The following is a 19,036-nucleotide window of genomic DNA, read 5'->3' as shown; positions in this document are numbered from 1 at the left end:
CTGGACCTTTATACTATACTCTTGACTTCTGAAATTGCTTTCAAATTACAGTACTGTAATTTTGCTTTTCTGAGTCTTATCTCACTATTATATGTGGTAACTGAAGTTGAGAACATAATTATTATAGATTGTATGATTTCAATAAAGCAAATGTACAGTATATTGCACAAAATACTGTTCTTAAGAGTATATCTTGCCAAACGTCTTGCTGGCTGACATACAAATAATTTTTATCCTGCTACATAAATGAAAATTTTGTCTTTGAATTGAAAATTACTACTTGAAAATATCATTCTGTATGAGCCCATTGTTTGAAATAAAAATAGTACGGCATCCACATGTGCGATATTGTATTGAAGCTATTGTTCTGCTGGGGCATACAAGTTGCTTATGGAACACAATGGTCACCAGTTTAGCTGTGTTCAATATGGTACTGAGGTGTTGCCACATGCCACATATTTTTCTTTACATTAAGATTTCTACTTGTCCTTTTGGTCTATTTTTTTTCTTTTTAAATTAAGGATCTACTCATCTCAGATGATTATACTAAACTTAGTATAAAGACTTGTCATATGTTATTTCTGTGAATCTATATGCTGCAAACAAATGTATCCCTTTCTTAGAAAGTTTTCATTCATTTATATTTCCCCATTTTCTCTCCCACTAATACAATTGGTATTTTTTATATTGTTCTCTCATTAATAACATTTCCTGCCACCCTCCCATACAAAGGCCCATAAAAGAATAGCACACTACATAAATACAGCACACCCTAAGTAACCTACCCCTATTTTCCCCCAAACACATACATAATGTATAACATCCTTTGTAATTAATAGACTACATTACAACCAAATCCCATTTTGGAAGCACCAGCTTAAACATCTATCTCATGGAATATAGCTTCCATAGAGAACTGAGAATTTACTTAATGAGACTGATGTGGATACCACCCCCTCAGTCACTAGTCATAATCCAACTTGCCCAAAAGCCTTTGTCCAAACTGCAGCTCGGCCCCTCACACCATTTAATAGCTTCCTGCCCATACCCAACACAACAAACTCATCATTATCAACATTTACAAGGTATCACTGGGCGTGAATTTTAAAACTGCTGGCTTATTGGAAGTTTTCTTATAAGGAATTAAACCTGGGCAATGTAATGAAAATTATTATGGGTACTTATTCCCCCAAAGGTTTATTACTCGATAAATTTTATTCATTATCTCCTTTCTCTTTATAAAGGGTAACTATGGATACCTTCTGTCATTCCTTTGTCACCCTTACCTGTCACATACACACATTCACTCCACATTTGTTATCCATTCTCTCTATTCCACCTTCTGTCCTTAGCATTTCAACTGTGATTTCATCCACTTTTGGAGACTTATCATCCTAGATCTTATTATTCTCTGACCACCTCCTAACTTATTTGTTTTTTCCTTTTCACTTTTGACACTATTCACTGGTTTTATCTTGCATAGTCTTGACATATACAATATTAAAGGTTATGCAGATTTCACCTCATCCGACCTTGCGTGGATTTTTAACACCCAAGATGATGGTTTGAGATGCTTCAATTTTCACTTGAGCATTTACATTCTTGTTTTTCCAATTTGTAGATAATATTGATACTAATACACCAATATTTATTGGATGTTATGACATATTGGATTACTGTACCATATGATACTTAACTATGTAATCTTGTTTGCATAGCAACATCTCGTTGTGTGATGCCATCCTTGTACAGTACTGTATATTTTTCTTTGGTGCTCCCAGGTCCACCAGACTTATGATCCTGTGGGGTTTGCTGTAACTTGAGATTTGGCATATTTCACAGCAAATGTTTGTAATTACTTTATAGAGCTCTTGTCTTGTGAATTTTTCAGGATTCTTGTGTCATCATGTGTCATGTAGGATACTTTTAAACATTATTTTACTTTATTCTGCAGGAAGGATCAATCATAAAAGTGCAAGAAGATCCTTACACAGTACGAGAGGCCAGAATCCATGTTCGTCATGTACGAGATTTACTCAAGTCTCTGGACCCAATAGATGCTTACAATGGTGCTGACTGTGCTTCCTTATCCTTCCTGAATGTAGTCACTCAGGGGGATATCCTGGGTTAGTATGTTGACACTATTTGCCCACTGATTGACCCTTTCTACATAATGGGAGTAAACCCTTGAAATGCTCTCCGTCCAATCAGATCATGAACCTGATATTTCTAAATCCAAATTTTAATTATAAGTCTTCATCACTTCAAAGTGCTCTCCTATGTGGGGTTCCTGGATGAGTTGTAAAATAGTTACTTTCCTTCAGTATTTTAGGGAGTTATCATTTATTGTACTTTGTCTATGTTACCAACTGTGATGACAGATGACTTGAATCAGTTGGATTTTGTTTACTTACAGTACAGTACTATACTGAATGGATACTACGGTAAAGAAGAAAAATGGCTTCTTAGATATAAGAATGCAAACTTTTTCTCAATGAATTATCACTATTTACTTAGTATTATTTCTAATTTTTCAGAAAAGAAAAAAACTCCAGTAGAATCAGTAGACTGCACACCTCCAAAATACATCCTGCCAGGCTGCAAAGAGCGACCCTTCTCCCCCCTGCAACCATTTGCCAAGGAGCAGAAAACTCCACAGTGCCTCAAGGTACAGCACTAAGAACCATTCATGGTAAACTCCAGTAAGACAATTATTCAACTCAAGCTCACAGCTCTACATATATCCCTCCAAATTTTCATCAATGTTTTCACTTTTTTGTAATAAGTGTACATGACTACAAAGTGCTCTAGTGGTACAGTAAAATTTCAACCTTTTCTTGTGACATGTCCATATAATGATATAGTAGAGGTATGTTCTTGTGTCTAACAGCTGATCAGGACTCGTTTTGTGTATATATTTGTCTGTGTACCATAGTCTTTTACCAAGCATTGCGAAGTTGCTTGCAAATGAAAGTTTAAACAAAGTATCTAATCATTTACTGTACTTCATTTTTCCAACACCACCATAAGTTTACTTTTAGTTCCTCATAATCTGCATTCAAAGAGTTTTTGTTAAACCGTAATTTGTTACTCTGTATTATTTTTGTGATTTAATGTACTACAGTAAGACCTTATACAATAGGGGGGAAAACACACACACACCAGAATAATCCTTCTGATCACAGAGTTATGTGCACCCCCAAACCAGTATTGGGCCTGTAGCTAACAGCCCCCATTATAGCTGTGTTCTCAACATAGAGAGGGTTAAAGACGAGCCATATCTGCAGATTTATATCATTGTACTCTACAGTATATTTTAAATTGCCCATTATACAAAATAAGAAAAGTATACTGCATTACAGGTCCTTACCATGAGTGGTTGGAACCCTCCTCCAGGTCCTCGGAAACTACATGGTGACCTCCTGTATTTGTATGTGATAACACTGGAGGGGAAACCCTACCATATTACATCCTCCACTTGGGGCTTCTACCTAAATCAGTAAGTATGATTTTTTTATTAATTTTGTTTTAAAATATGCAATAACAAATGTATATCAGTACATACATAATTCATTATTTCTCTCTCCCTGTCTCTGTTAGTCAAGTGAGTGTTAATATAGTACAGGCATCCTCCGCGTTATGGAATCTGGTTACGGAATTTTTATATTATGGCCATATTTCGGGTTATGAAAAAACTTGCCCTTTACAGAATTTTGGTAATAAAAAAAAAAAAAAGACAGCATTTAACCCAATTTTTTTACAAAATTGTAGAAATTATTTCGTGTGGATTATTTGTGGTAGCCACAAGACTGTTGGAAGGCTGCTTACCTCCCCAGTTGCCAGCAACCACCCCAACAATGGCACTGCTCAGTTAGAATTCTTTTCCCAGCTTATGTTCAGTTATGCGTCTGTGTTCAAGACTTTATTCTCCCTCGTGGAATTTTGGTTAATTTATTAAGATTTTCAAAAGAAAAATTGCAAAATAGAAGAAAAAAATCTCAAATTATAAAATTTATTTCTTGTGGATTCTGGAGGTAGCTATAAGATGGCTGACAGGCAGCTCACCTCTGCTGATAGCAGGCCCACCACAACAATGGTGCTGGTCAGTTTGGATTCTTTCCCCAGTCTGTTCAGTATACTGTACTGTGTACCGTTATTTAAGAGAAGTGGAAACAGACCATCCAGTTCAAGTGAAAACAGTGGTGATAAAAGATTCTATAAAGGAATTACCTTGGACATTAAACTTGGTGTTTTAAGGAGGTAACTCCTAGAACTCTGATTGCACCACCTCATCGCACCACCTCCTGCAGCACTCAACATCGTTTCTGGGAAGTAAAATTTTAGTGTTTTGTTCATTTATTATCATGTTACATCATGAATGATTCATTGTATGTGGTTAAAACCATCTTATTTCATACATATACGTGCTTGTGTCACATTTTTGGGCCTCAAAAAATTTCCACAGGAATGCATCTCAGCTTTTATAATGGAAGTATAGTACAGTAGTACCCCGCTTAACGCGGTCAATTGAACCCACAGGGTACCGCGTTAAGTGAACAACAGAACATATGGGATTAATTCCAATAGAGGCTGGCCCGACCCCCAAACTCCACTTTTTGATGACACACTACTATGTTGTAGTAAAAATTTTATCTTAACTTTATGATGGTATGAACAAACAAGTAATATAGAAGAGGTTAGGTTAGGAAAAATAAAGGTTAGGAAAACTAAAAGTTATGTTGAACACTTACGTTAGTAGAAGAGATGGGTCGGCATACGGGGATGGAGGCTGCTTCCGAGGCAGAGGGCAGATTACTGGCCCTCAGGTGAATCACCATTACTAGGTACATCACTATCAGTTACAGTTGTCAGGGCTTCCCTGACAAATCCCTCAAAGTCACCTTCACTGCCACTATCACTGGCTCTGGCTGGCTGTGGTGGGTTGCGGGCGAAGAACTCGTTAATGCTTATTTGACGGCTAGTGTTAATGTTGTCTTGATACACCGTGATGTACGGCTCCATAGCCTGCACCAGCCGGGTATGGAAGACTTCATAGCGGTCATCATCATTGTCGCGGGAAAGGAAGGACTTCATTTTTTCTGCACACTCCATGGCACCCTTAATATCACTATGACTTAACTTGTGTTCTTCGGAGAATGACGCACCTTCTTCCTCTTCACTGACGTGCTCATCTTCCAACATCTCGTCGGCAGTCACTTCAGGATCTCTGAACACCTCCAGGATGTCTTCGTTGGTGGTCTCGGAGAAGCCTTCAGCTGTAATATTGTGCGCAGCTTCTCTGGCAAGGTCCACTGCTACTGCAACAGTCTGAACCTCACCAGTCACAGGTTGACTCCTCCTCTCACCTGGTATGCCATGCAACACATATCTCCATGCGTGACGAATCGTAGCAATAGACAGCTGATCCCATGCCTCCACCAAGAAGTCTACAGCTTGTTTGACGTTAAACTTCTTCCAAAACTGTTTGACGAGAACTTCTTGAGTCGCCACCTCTTGTTCCTTGTCCTCGTCGCTTTTACTCTCACTGTCGGTGTCACCCAGCTTACGCAACTCATCCTTGGTGTTGGTAGAATCGTTCAGGAGCTTGAACTTCTTTGCAGAGTATGCAGCTTTCACATTGCAGATCAACTCCTGGTCCATGGGCTGGATTAATGACGCAGTGTTGGGAGGAAGGAAGACCACTTTTACGTTGGGGTGATGATCCATAAGTAGGGGCGAGTGTCCAGGTGCGTTGTCAAGGAGCAACAAAATGTTGAATGGAACATTCTGTTGCTCGCAGAATTTCTTCACGTCGGGAACAAAACAGTCGTCAAACCAGAAGAGGGACAGAGAAGAGGATATCCACGCCTTACGTGCGGTTAGCCAGTGGACATTAAGCTTGTTCATGTCCATATTCTTGTAGGCGTGCGGCTTGCGGGCTGTGTGAATCACCGATAACTGGTTTACAGGTACCGAAGGCATTGGTGGTAAAGAGGACGGTGATGGGTTCCTTCTGCAACTTCCGACCCCTTACCTTGCTGGCAGACTGGACAACGAAGGTCTTGGAAGGTAGCTTTTTCCAGAAAAGACCAGATTCGTCCATGTTAAACACCTGGTCGTCAGTGTACTGTCCTTCCTCCATAACCTCACGTAAGAACGTAGGAAAATCTCTAGCCGCCACACGGTCAGCACTCGCTTCCTCACCACCAATGTTGATGTTGGTGATCTTGTTCCTCTTCTTAAACCTATGCAGCCAACCAGAGGAAGCATTGAAGGGTTTGGGCTCTGCAATTCCCAGCTTACGTGACACTGCTGCGTAAAGTTCACGTGCGTACTCCTGCACTGAGCGCGTGTCCACCGCCATGTTGCGTCGCGCCTGACGAATCAAATAACTCGCCAGCAAATTTTCCACCTTTACCAGCACCCTGTTCTGGCAATACTTGATCATTGAAGCACCTGCAGACTTTGTGATTTTCATGTGCTCTTTAATCTTGGCTGCATCCTTCTTAATAGTACGAATTGTAGATTCGTTGACGCCATGCTGGCGCGCGAGATCAGCTTGACGTGTTCCTTTCTCCAAATCTTGAATGAGCTGGTATTTCACTTCGTAGCTTAGGCCACGACGTGTCTTTTTGGGCTTAGGGTGGCTTGGTCCAGGTAAGGAAAGGTTTCTCTCTGGTGGCGGTGGTGGTCCGGCGGAAGCCATTTCACAGAACAATGGATGCACGTATACACGGGGTGACCTGGAGGGATGAAACTAGCGCGGCAGTGTCCTCTTTCCTCCCTCTCTCCCTCCCCGGGTGGACACGTCATATTACTTTAAACCAATTACAGCTAGCAGCAGAGGGGGGTAGGGATGCATGGCCAATCACAGTCCGATATGTCATATGACGTCAGTGATAACACAACAAAGACACACACTGCGCAACCTTACAGCGCTGCTTGCCCAGGCGGAGGGAGGCGGGAGGGGAGGGAGGAGGAGGAGGGAGAGGCGAGGCAGCGGGTGGCGGGTGGGGCGAATCTAAAAATAGCGTCTCGAGCCGGACACTCTGCGCATATATGGGTAGATGAACCGCGTTAAGTGAAAGTTCGGTTCTGGCGAGGTACCGCGTATATGAGAAATCGCGTTAAGTGAAACCGCGTTAAGCGGGGTACAACTGTACATTACTGTATATGGGAAAAATGGTTTCACATTACGAAAAGATTTTTAGAAATGGAACCCTTCTGTAACCCGGGGGATGGATGTCTGTACAATATATCAATGTCATTATAGTTACTGTATAATATTAATGTATGTATATATAAAGCTCCTCCCTGACATACGACGGGGTTTGGGACCCAAATCCAGGTCGTAAGTAAAAAATGCTTAAATAATACATAGAAAATCTAAAATGGGTGTCTCTTTTTCTTCTCAGCACCACAAAACCCTCACTTTTAAGCTTGCCAGCCATTTTTAAGTGGATTACAAATGAAAAAATTGTCAGTACACAGCGCAGTCACTGATGTTGGGACTCGAAGATACGTAATTTGACAATTTTGCTACGACTGTGGCAGGTCGTAAATCGGGGAGGAGCTGTATTCAGAATTTAATTGTATTATCACTCTTGGGGTTTTCATACACAAAGTTGCATATGGCCTAAGTTATTGCTTTAGTGTTTTAATGTGCAAATTTGTGTATGAAGTAAAAAAAAAATTATTTGCGTATGAATGCTAGACATGCAAGACACACAATTGGCAACTATGTAGACTTTACTTCAAGGTCACCACACCAGTTTCCCTTTTTTATTTAAAGGACCCAGGATATAATTTTGACCTACATTTTCCACACATTTTCTTGCGGCTTGTGCCGATTTCTTGTTCATCACAGGGATTTCATTTACTCATAGCAGTGTTGAGAGTTTTGAACCATGCCTCGTGTTGCTGTCGAGGGTGGAGGGGTGAGAAAAGTGAAAGTGCAAGGAGATTGCACCACATGGTGATAGTGTGGTGCATCCTGAGCCCTCTCCCTTGCAAAATATAAATTTTTTCACAACTTTCCTTCTATAACTTTTCTCCTAAATATGAATGCTTTATAAGGGAATACGGTTCATATTGCAATTCCACAAAATAACGAGGTATAAATTGGTGTACAAACAAAGCGTGAACAAAAATTTTGTTCTACTAATACTTAAGTTTAGAAATGATAATTTTTTTGTGATTATATATATAAAACAGTTTGTAGATAATTTATTTACAATGCTTATACAACAAATCCCAGCTTTTTATTTCAAATAGCAAGTTTGCTCTGACTCATAATGTGCAGTCAAGTGCGGTGAGGTGAGTAACAGGCCAGACCCCCAAGTATCTCGCGGGAGAGCGCCTAACCACACCCAAGAATGTTAAAGAATTCTACCGCCTCAGCTACCTTTTGGCCAAGAGATGATGTCTGTCTAATTGAGGGTGTTACTATACAGTAATGCAGGGGGCCCCCAAATTCGCGGGGATTAGGTTCTCAAAATGGCCGCGAATCGCCAAATCCGTGAATAACTTTTGCGAACCCGGGAGGGGCGGTACATTTTTACTTGTGTACAAAGACACATACATTGCCTGTGTGTTTGCCCTAGGACAATTATTTCTTTTACCTATAGTATTGTGTATGTGTGTGTGGACTCGCACACACGTACTCACAAAACACATATTGTACGAATAAATAATAATTAGAAAACCCCCTCAAAAATAATCAGAAACATTTATTAAAGATGTGACTACCGTACTACCCTCAAGTCTGTGCTCTATTAATAAAGTACTGTAATAGAGCGTGTACTTGAGAGTAGACTCATTATTAATAAATTTGTTTCTGGTTATTTGTGAGAGGATTTTCCAATTGTTATTTATTTGTATGTGTTTTGTGTGTGTGTGTCTATGCACACATTATTTACAATATAGGTAAAGGAAATTGCTGTCTCTAGAACGAATGGCTCTCTGTCTCGGCTGCATAAATGCCAGCAACTTTGAAAGTACCCACAGACATTCTTGGGTACATCCAGGGTGTCATCCCCGAATAACCGAGAACCGTGAAGTTAAAATCCCCCAACTTGGGGGGGGGGGGGGTTCCTGTACTGTTACTTTAGTGCAAGTTGCCTTAGTTTTGTATGGACCAATTTAACCCTTTCACTCCTAAGCGTGGTCAATGTTTTCATTCCAAGGTTTAATACAGTAATTGGCAGTTTTGAAATTATGAGAACTTTAGGTGAATTATAACTACTGGTGATATATGGTACAGTATCATTATCTAGCTCATGGCTGCTCTAGGATAATTGAAATGAGGTGACAAACATCAGTTTGAATTATATGTGTGTAGGGCTCTGGTCCCTAGTGTATGAGATACAGAAGTAGGACTGAAAGGATTAAATCTACATTAGCATTGTCAGTACCAGTCACAGATGTGCATTTAGGGAATCACAGGGTCAAAGATGTGTCATTGTTAAAGATTTAATTTAAATGGTAAATTTTTTTTAAACAAACAGTTGTAAGATTTTTGATGGGTAGATATTGAGCTGGGTAGTAGGCATCGTCAGTCCCTCTCAAAGGTGTGTGTGTGTGTGGGAGATAAAGAGTGAGCGAGCTATACAGTTAAAGGTCATTGTCACTCGCTAACAAACTGCTTAAAGATTTATTGTATTTTGCAAGGACATTTTGGAGGCATTATTACCCAAGGATAAAATACTAGTGAGGATAGTTCACCAATCAGTTGTTTTACCCACACTGCACAGCTTGGTGACGTCACTTGTAAACACACGTCATCTGGTGACCTCTGAGTGCCCGCGTCTGGTCCCGGGACCAGTGTATCGACAATTATGGTAATTTGTGCAATATACGGGTGCACCAGCAATGCTCAAATCTAAAGCAGAGAGCACATCAAGTATTATAGATTTCCCAGAAATAAGAAAACTTGTGATAAATGGATAAATGCCTGCAAATGCTCTTGATAAGATAAACACCAAATTAGGGTAGCCAAGAACTTGTTTGAAGAGATTTCGTATTTCTTTTGTATCTCCTTAGTTCTGGAATGTCTGTCAATATCTGGGTATCTACAGGAAGGTGAGATATTCATCTTGCTGTATGTGGCCAAAAAGAGCTCTTGAACACCGCACTTGTTTCAAGACACAAGGGAAGATTTCTTGTAGTATTTTAATTCTGCAAGGTCAGTCAATATCAGATCATCCAGAAGATTGTGAGACATTGTTCTTGCCATGTCTGACAAAAGAAAACAATAATATTGCCCAAAATAGAAGAAAAACCAGAGTTACATCACTTAATTAAATGCGGCAATCGTGATGCTTAACGCCTAGGGAAACTTGCTCTATTTTCTTAAGTACAGGGTATACATAGTAAGAAAATATCCAGTTGTCCAGAGTACCCTCAGACATTCACCTTGCCATGTCTGACAAAGGAAAATCTTTGCATTGTTAATAAGCTCAAAAAAATGAGTTGCTTCGTCCATGTCATCAGCGAAATCCCGCTGCTTCCAGTGTCTATTTTTCTTTATCACTTAATTTTTGGTGGCCTATGAGAACATAAGGCATTTCTTTTGTTATGCCTGGCCACATAAAAGCCTTAGCCTTATGAGTATTCTCAAAAAGTTTAACAATCAGACGTCAACCAAGGCAAATCCATCACATTGTGTGACTGCCCCCAAGTCACCAGATGACGTGTGTCACTAGCATGACATTGAACAGGTGGAGCTAAAGTTTATGACATTACAGTGGTCTGTCCTCACTGTTTATATTCCCAGTGTTACCCAGTGAGTTTCCTTGAAAATTGTAATTCTTTTGAATATAAGTACAGTAAGTCCTCGCTTAACATTGCCCCTGATAACATTGTTTAGTTATAACGTCGCTATTCTTTAGATACCCATGATTCGGATAACGTCCCGCCGATTCAGTACATCGTCGTCACGGACTACTTTGTATGGTGCATCTCATATTGACGTGCTACGCTCTCACCCGCGGAGAGTCACAGTGTCCCCTAGCATCCCCAGTCTTTGTCAGGCTACCACAGTGTTTGTGTTTTTGCTCTTAAAACTGTACTCTAACCATTCAAAATGGCTTCCAAGTGCCCATCAAGTGCTACTGATGCTACGTAAGACCATTAGCTTTGCTACAAAAATGGAGGTTTTAAGTCGTTTTGAGAAAGGTGAGGAGCCACCCGCCGGGTCTCAGTGACTCGTTGTCTTACAATTAAGACCAACCGCCCTACCTTACCTTACTTTAACCAGATTCTTTCGTGTAAAATGTTTTTACTGATGATCTTAAATTAGGGACTACAGTATCTGTTGCTCCTGATTCTGGCCATTCTTGTTACAATGCCAGAAGGTGGCAATTTGTTACTTTTGCGCTTTCATAATTTTAGGTATGCATTTATTGTTTTAATTAAGACTTGGGTAGTAGTGATTGATGAGCTTTGTTAACTACTGCAGTTTGAAGAAACTTTTATTTTTACTTAAATAATTTTTCTGAATCTGTTTTGAGCTGTTCACTAGTCATTCAAGTAACCCAGAAATTTTAAGTAATACAGTATATTTTTAAGTAATTGCCACAGTATTATTTTCACTGAATTCTGACAATGGATTTCACTTGAAATAGTGTCGGGCATTTGCCAAAAATATTTTCCTCGCTGGGGTAGTTATGACATAATCTTCCTTGTCTATGATTCTGATCAGTAATTTTACTCCTTTAACTTAGTATTTCTTAAATAGTCATTCCTTTATTTATTTTTATTTTTTGTCTTCCCTAGATTAAACCATATGCTAATTTCCATGCTCATTTCAGAACAACAGAGGAGGAATTCAACCCAAAACCAACAAACCCATGCTATTTATGCCACTCCCTCATTGATCTGCTCTGCTTGTTGTCTAACGCTTTCAAACGTAACTTCTCCAACTTGCAAAAGAAGCGAACATCTCGACATCCGTTTGAGCGTGTGGCCACACCTTACCAAGTGTACTCATGGGCATCACCCCCCTTGGATCATGGTATTGATGCACTCCGTGCAGAAGATGCTTTCAGCAGTAAGTTGGGATATGAGGAGCACATTCCAGGTCAGACACGAGACTGGAATGAAGAACTGCAGACAACTAGGGAACTTGTACGTCGCTCCTTGCCTGAGCGCCTTCTTAGGGAGCGTGCTATATTCAAGGTTCACAGTGACTTTGTTGCAGCAGCAACAAGGGGTGCCATGGCAGTCATTGATGGTAATGTGATGGCAATTAACCCAGGGGAAGACCCCAAGATGCAAATGTTTATTTGGAATAATATTTTCTTTAGTCTTGGATTTGATGTCCGGGATCATTATAAAGAAGTGGGTGGAGATGCAGCTGCACATGTTGCGCCACGCAATGACTTACAAGGTGTGCGTGTCTACAGTGCAGCGGATTTAGAGGGTCTTTACACCTTAGGCACAGTGGTTGTTGATTATAGGGGCTATCGTGTTACAGCCCAGTCCATCATCCCTGGCATTCTTGAGCGAGAACAAGAGCAATCTGTTGTGTATGGCTCTATAGATTTTGGTAAAACTGTGGTCACTCATCCAAAGTACATGGACTTGTTGCAAAAAGCTGCTCAACAATTAAAAATTCTTCCTCACAAAGTCTTAAATGAAACGAGTGAAGAGATAGAGCTTTGCTCATCAGTAGAATGCAAGGGAATCATTGGCAATGATGGCCGTCACTACATCCTTGATCTTCTACGCACTTTTCCTCCAGATGTAAATTTTTTGGCCTTGGAAGAGGTTCAGTTAAGTGCTGCATCCCTGGAGATGGGTTTCCCTATTGCTCACAAGCACAAATTAGCAACTCTTAGGCAGGAATTGGTGGATGCTTTTGTGGATAATCGTTACATGATGTTCCTCAAGTTTGCTGCACTTCACCTTCAACAGCTTGGTGCTAAAAAGCAAGAGGCCGCTAAGCTCCCTGCAGTCAAGGAGAAAGGAGAAAGTGAAAAAGTGAAGGACAACAAAGATATAGAAGCTGAAGAAGCAAAAAAGATAGTTGAGAATGTGACCGAAAGTATTGCTGCAGAGAAGCAGGTAGAGGAAAACACCAAGGATATCATTAAAAAAGCTGCTGCAGCTGTGGGATCTTTAAAGGAAGCTGACTTTGATGTAAGGTTTAATTTGGATGCCTTTTCCCCTGGAGTTCAGCATGCTGATCCACAAGGTGAGCAGCTCAAAAAGGAGCGACAGCTAATTTGTGATGCAGCAGGATTTTTAGTGAGTGTACAATTGCCTAGTCTGGTGCATGATCTCACAGACCATGCTGCTGCTCCCACTGATGGCACTACTCTGTGTGAGGCCTTACATACACGGGGAGTTAACATTCGCTACTTAGGAAAGGTTGCTGTTCTCTTGGCCAAAGTCCCTGAATTAGATTATGTATATACCATTGCTGTTGGAGAACTTATTGCACGGTCTGTTAAGCATATTTTTACAAGTTATCTCCAAAATGTTGAAACAATTTGCTTGTCATCAGCTATTGCTCACTTCCTCAACTGTTACATTTCTTCCTGTATCAGTCCTCATGCTTCCAATAAGAATGATGAGCTTCTTTCAAAAAAGAAAAAGAAGAAGCACCCATTCAGCAACAACAGTCTCTCACAATGGGCAACATTTTCACCCAAGTCTCTCTGGGCTCACATTAAGTCAGACCTTGAAAAGTATTATGACTGGACTCTGGAGACAGAGACAGTAGATGCCACTGTTCAGAAGTATGGACTCCAAAAAGCATCTCTCTTGAGAACCTTTTGTATGAAATCTGGTGTTCAGATGTTTCTGCGTGACTACAACTTTGACACCAAATCTCAGGAGACTTTCCATGAGCAAGACATAGTCAATGTGTTCCCCATTGTAAAGCATATCAATCCTCGAGCTACCGATGCATTCAACTTGTATACAGCTGGCCAGACCAAGACACAGCAAGGATTCCTAAAAGATGGTTATGACCTCATCAGTGAAGCCTTAAATCTTTTGAACAATGTTTATGGTGCAATGCATCCAGAAATAGCACAGTGCCTTCGCATGTTGGCTCGCCTAAATTTCATTATGGGTGACTATGTTGAAGCCATGTCTTTCCAACAGAAGGCAGTACTTATGAGTGAGAGAGTAAATGGTATAGATCATCCATATACCATTACAGAATACACCCATTTGGCACTCTACTGCTTTGCCAACCAACAAGTGAGTGTTGCCTTAAAACTGTTGTACCGTGCTCGTTATCTGCTTTTATTGATTCATGGTGAAGTTCATCCAGAAATGGCTCTAATAGACTCCAATGTTGGCTTGATTCTCCATGCTGTAGGCCAGTATAATCTCTCTCTCCAGTTTTTGGAAAAAGCTTTGGAACTCCATATAAAATTTTTTGGTGATAGAAGCTTGAAAGTTGCTCTCAGTTATCACCTTGTTGCTCGAACACAAAGTTGCATGGGCGACTTCAGGGGAGCTCTCAAAAATGAAAAAGAAACATTTACAATATACAAGAGTCAACTTGGACCAGAGCATGAGAAAACAAAAGAAGCTGATGAATGTTTGCGACACCTAACACAGCAGGCAGTTGTCATGGCTAAAAAAATAAGCGAGGCTTTTAATGGTCGTAGCACTCTTGGCCTCCCACCAATTCAAATACAGCCACCGTCCATGAGCAGTGTATTGGAACTTCTTAATATCATCAATGGCATCCTGTATGTTCAGATCACCCCAGAAGAAATTGAACGTGTGAGGGCAGAATTGGAGAAGGGTCATGCAAAAGCATTGAAGGAAAAGAGTAAAGCAGAAACTGGACTTGGTAATGACAAAAAGGAAGAAAATGAAACCAAGAGTGAAGAGAGTGACACAAAAAGTGAGGAGAGTGATACCAAGAGTGAGGAAGGTGAAACAAAGAGTATGGGCAAGTGTGAGGAGAGAGAAGCAAAAAGTGAAGAGGATGAAAGTCTGAAGGTAATTGAGGTTGATGTAAAAAGTGAAGAGGAGGAGGAAGTAGCAAGCAGGTGAAAATGCATGAATATAAGATTTTACACAGAGCTCTAAAATAATTTTCAAGTTCAGTTTGAACGGTCATAAAGAAATAGGCTGCAAAAGCACAATTGTTTGGATCATTGAACTGGCTCAAAAACAATTACCTCTTGTACACAGCATCGTCATGTAATGTACCAATGCCACATAGAAGTTCCTCATTGTGTGAGGTGGGCTGTGATAAAAGTTGCAGCTACACAGACAGTTCTTGTCCTGTGTGAAATGTAGTCACATGTTGTAGTTCATTTAACATATAAGTCCTATTTTGTATGAAGCCTCTAGTTTTGTATAAATAGCTGCAGTTAATGTAATACAGTGTTACATACTAGTTATGTTTTGGTTGTGTTTTGATAGAAATAGTTGACATTCCACTGTACAGCTTGAGCCAGAATATGCAAGAAGTTGGACAGCTGTTTGGCCACAACCATATCAGCTGTTCAGTATCATGCAATATTTATGGTGCTCACAAATGTGTTTGTTCTTTTTATACAACCAATTTTTCATAAACTCATAAATATATTTTATGTTGTGGTTAACTTGTTAAATTCACATCATCTAGTCTAAACAGGGGTTGTTAAAGATTTTATAGATGAATCTTAAAGTTACATTTCATATCAGTTACAATGACAATTAGTTGCTGCAGTTACATATACAGTACTGTACTGGCTGAACAATTGCATTGAGCTTTTCTTCCAAGTTAATGTCAAGTAATTTGCACTACTTTCAAGGTGAAAGGGAAGGTCAAATAGATTACTGTATATGGGAGCTGAAGTCTTTCAATCAGTATGGCATTTTTAATGCCTAAAGTATTTTTGTGCAATAATATTACCCAAATATGTTAGACTATGAAAGGAAAGTATTCAACTTGGTTTCACATAAAACAAATTTTGATGAAGTATAATGAGGATGATTAAATGACCCATCTCTACTATTAAGCTCACAACCTAGGTATGACATTTTGTGTTGAAATGTTGAAATCACTTTTCTTGGTATGTTCCTCATTGTCTAATAAAATAAAATAATTTTTTTTACAAATTCAGTACTGTACTTCATAGTGAAATGCTGCAATTTTATTAAGATGAGGATGCAGCACATTGAGAATTATGGTAAAAGACATTTAGAAAATAATTGATTTTTAGTGTATTTGAATGGTTTAAACTTCAATGCTACTGAAGATCCAAATGCTGCATTCTTTGTTTGTTCTATTATATTTAAAATAAATAAATAAATATATACAGTATATATATATATATATATTAGAGATAATTCTGACCTGTTGGTATTAAATGTAATAAAGGGGTCCTTAATTTCTTGCAGCTTTTAGAGTGCCTTGTTGTATCTTGAGTTAGAGGAAAATCTTGCTTATGAGAGCAGTGTGCTTCCTCTTTTAGCTTCCTTTCTTAAGATGGTTATATTGTATGATACACAGTGTATATAGAGCCTTGTGCTCTTGTAATGAAGAATTGTAGATAACCCAAAATAAATTATTGTTAATACTGTATGTCCATTTTACAGTGTACCCCATTTTTTGTTAACAGTTTACTTAGTCAGAAGAACACAGATACATAGTCGATAAAAGTCATAATGTTAACATAGCTGGGCCAGTTGAGAGCCCGAGCTCTCTTTTAGGCACCTGATATATATTACAGTGAACCCTCACTTTACGCGGTCAATTGAACCCACGGCGGCCCGCGTAAAGTGAACAACATAACATATGGGATTAATTGAAATGGAGACCGGGCCGACCCCCAAACACCACTTTTTCAGACACAATACCTACGTTGTAGTAAAAATAACTTCTTAATTTTATGATGGTATGCACACACAATTAATAATTAAGAGAAATATCAATAATATTAGGTTTTTTAACACTTACATTAGTAGAAAAGATGGCTGGTCACATGGGAATGGGGGGTTGGTTCCGAGGCAGAGGGCGGATTATTGGCCCTCACCTGTATCACTTGTATCAATTGTATCACTATCCACCACAGGCTTGCAGGGCCCCTTTGTCAAACCCCTCAAAGTCCATATAAGTCCATATCCTCGCTATCATTATCACTATCACTGACTTGGGCTGGCTGTGGTGGGTGGCTGGTGAAGAACTTGGTAATGTTTTGATGACTGGGCCACCTTGTGTGCAACATTTATCTCGAGGAAGTCTTGTGTAACATTTGGTATCATCTGGAATAGTACACAATGCATGGTGGTAATAATATATCAGAATGTTACCACGGTTATCACTTCAATATTTATTTACTTTAATTAATTTTTTTACATTTATTTTATAAGTATATACAGCTCCTCCCCGACTTACGACGGGGTTAGGGACCCAAATCCAGGACGTAAGTCGAAAATGCTTAAATAATACAGAAAATCTAAAGTGGGTGTGTCCTTTTCTTCTTAGCACCACAAAACTCTCACTTTTAAGCTTGCCAGCCATTTTAAAGTGAATTACAAACGAAAATTTTGTCTGTGTACTGACGTTGGGACTCGAAAATACGTAATTTGACAAAATTTTGGTACGACTGAGGCAGGTCGTAAGTGCGGGTGGTCGTAAGTCAGGGAGGAGCTGTACATACTTACAGTGGAGTTGATATACATAAATATGGTAAGGGAGGGAAGCAGTATAACATGGGTTGTATAAAGGTGGAACTAGAGGACAGAGCTGTCGGTATTATGTAAGTTGGCAAATATATTTATTGCAGTGCTAATTTCTACCTATCTACATGATAATTTCTGATGAAACGGTTTTGGTGGTACAATAAAAGCAGGTATTACAAAAAAATATTAATACTAAGACAATAGTTATGTTGGATCCATCCACTGTGTGTCTACTTCATACATTTTTTGTATGTTTTTAAACTATCAGCATCCTTGTTTATGTACCCAAATAATAATATTCTGATATGTAATAATAAAAGTACTACAATATATTCTTAAAGCTAGGTGTGTGTAGGGCTTGTATTTTTGGATAATGGGCAACACTTGGATAAAGTATGCTAAATTTATTGAGATTTGGTATTCTAGGACAGTCTGATACACAAAATAATTGAATGCTGCTCCTAGGTTAGCTGACCCAATTATAAATGGTCTAAAGGGTAGTTTGTATGTAGGATACCAAAGTTCTTGGCTTCTAGGTCTTTTTTAAAGAAATGGTAAAACATAATTTTTTAAGCTTTCATCATTATGCTACTGTACATGATTAGAATCAAACGGCAAATACAGATTTCTTACACTTGTACATTCTTTTACTTAATCGCAGAGACATAAACACAGACCACTTGATACCATATTCTGTATCATTCACATGAATTGCTGCTTCCTACTTGTCCACCCCCTCTCTCCTTGGTTCTAGAACATTCTTCATATTTTTTTTTTCTATCTCCTTGATCTTATCATTCTCCTGACATTCCTCACATCCACCACTGGATTATTGTATGCACACTGTACCAATAATTTCTTTTGTTTGTTCCACCATAGGAATTTGTTCATTTCTCTTTAATTTTTTAAGTCTCTGCATTGTCTTTGCCATTTCTTTTCTGAATTTCCTTCCTCTCTTCGTTTGTAGTCAAGAGTTCCTTCTTCACTCCCCAAATAGTTTTCTGTTGTAATGTCAGTGCAACAGGTTCTCTATACACCACCAAAATTGCATTCTTTTACACACTACAGGTACATTCTATGTACATTTCTTAATGCACAAATTACTTTCCTACCCTTTACTTCTCTCGAGTCATCATTCATTGTTCCATTTGCTTACACATTCTTTCCCAGATATTTGAAACGATGTAATGGTAATGTAAGATATAATAATTTGTACAAAAGTGTGAATGGGTAATGGAATTAATCTGTGCAAGAGTGATTTGTGGATTTTTTTTTTTTTAAATTCAATATGAAACCTATCATAAAGCCTATGAAAATGAATATAAGAACTATTAATAGTGGACTACTGATAAAGCATAAGAAAAAGAGCAAACAAATGTGCTTTCATGAACAT

At 39.1% G+C, this 19,036-nt stretch overlaps 1 protein-coding gene across 1 annotated transcript in view; it reads left to right on the top strand.

Annotated features, from left to right (window-relative positions):
* The window catches only part of LOC121872633 (clustered mitochondria protein homolog), a 50,473-nt gene extending 33,932 nt beyond the window's left edge, over positions 1–16,541 (top strand). The window contains exons 4-7 of the mRNA XM_042375550.1: positions 1,955–2,126; positions 2,538–2,668; positions 3,363–3,499; positions 11,811–16,541. Of these exons, the coding sequence (XP_042231484.1) occupies positions 1,955–2,126; positions 2,538–2,668; positions 3,363–3,499; positions 11,811–15,021 (3,651 nt within the window). The 3' untranslated portion in view covers positions 15,022–16,541. The remainder of the gene's footprint in view (positions 1–1,954; positions 2,127–2,537; positions 2,669–3,362; positions 3,500–11,810) is intronic.
* Positions 16,542–19,036: the final 2,495 nt, after the last annotated feature.

The sequence above is a fragment of the Homarus americanus genome, unplaced genomic scaffold (genome assembly GCF_018991925.1).
Source record: "Homarus americanus isolate GMGI-L3 unplaced genomic scaffold, GMGI_Hamer_2.0 scaffold39155, whole genome shotgun sequence".
Lineage (NCBI taxonomy): Eukaryota > Metazoa > Arthropoda > Malacostraca > Decapoda > Nephropidae > Homarus > Homarus americanus.
This window is presented reverse-complemented; position numbering and strand designations above follow the sequence as displayed.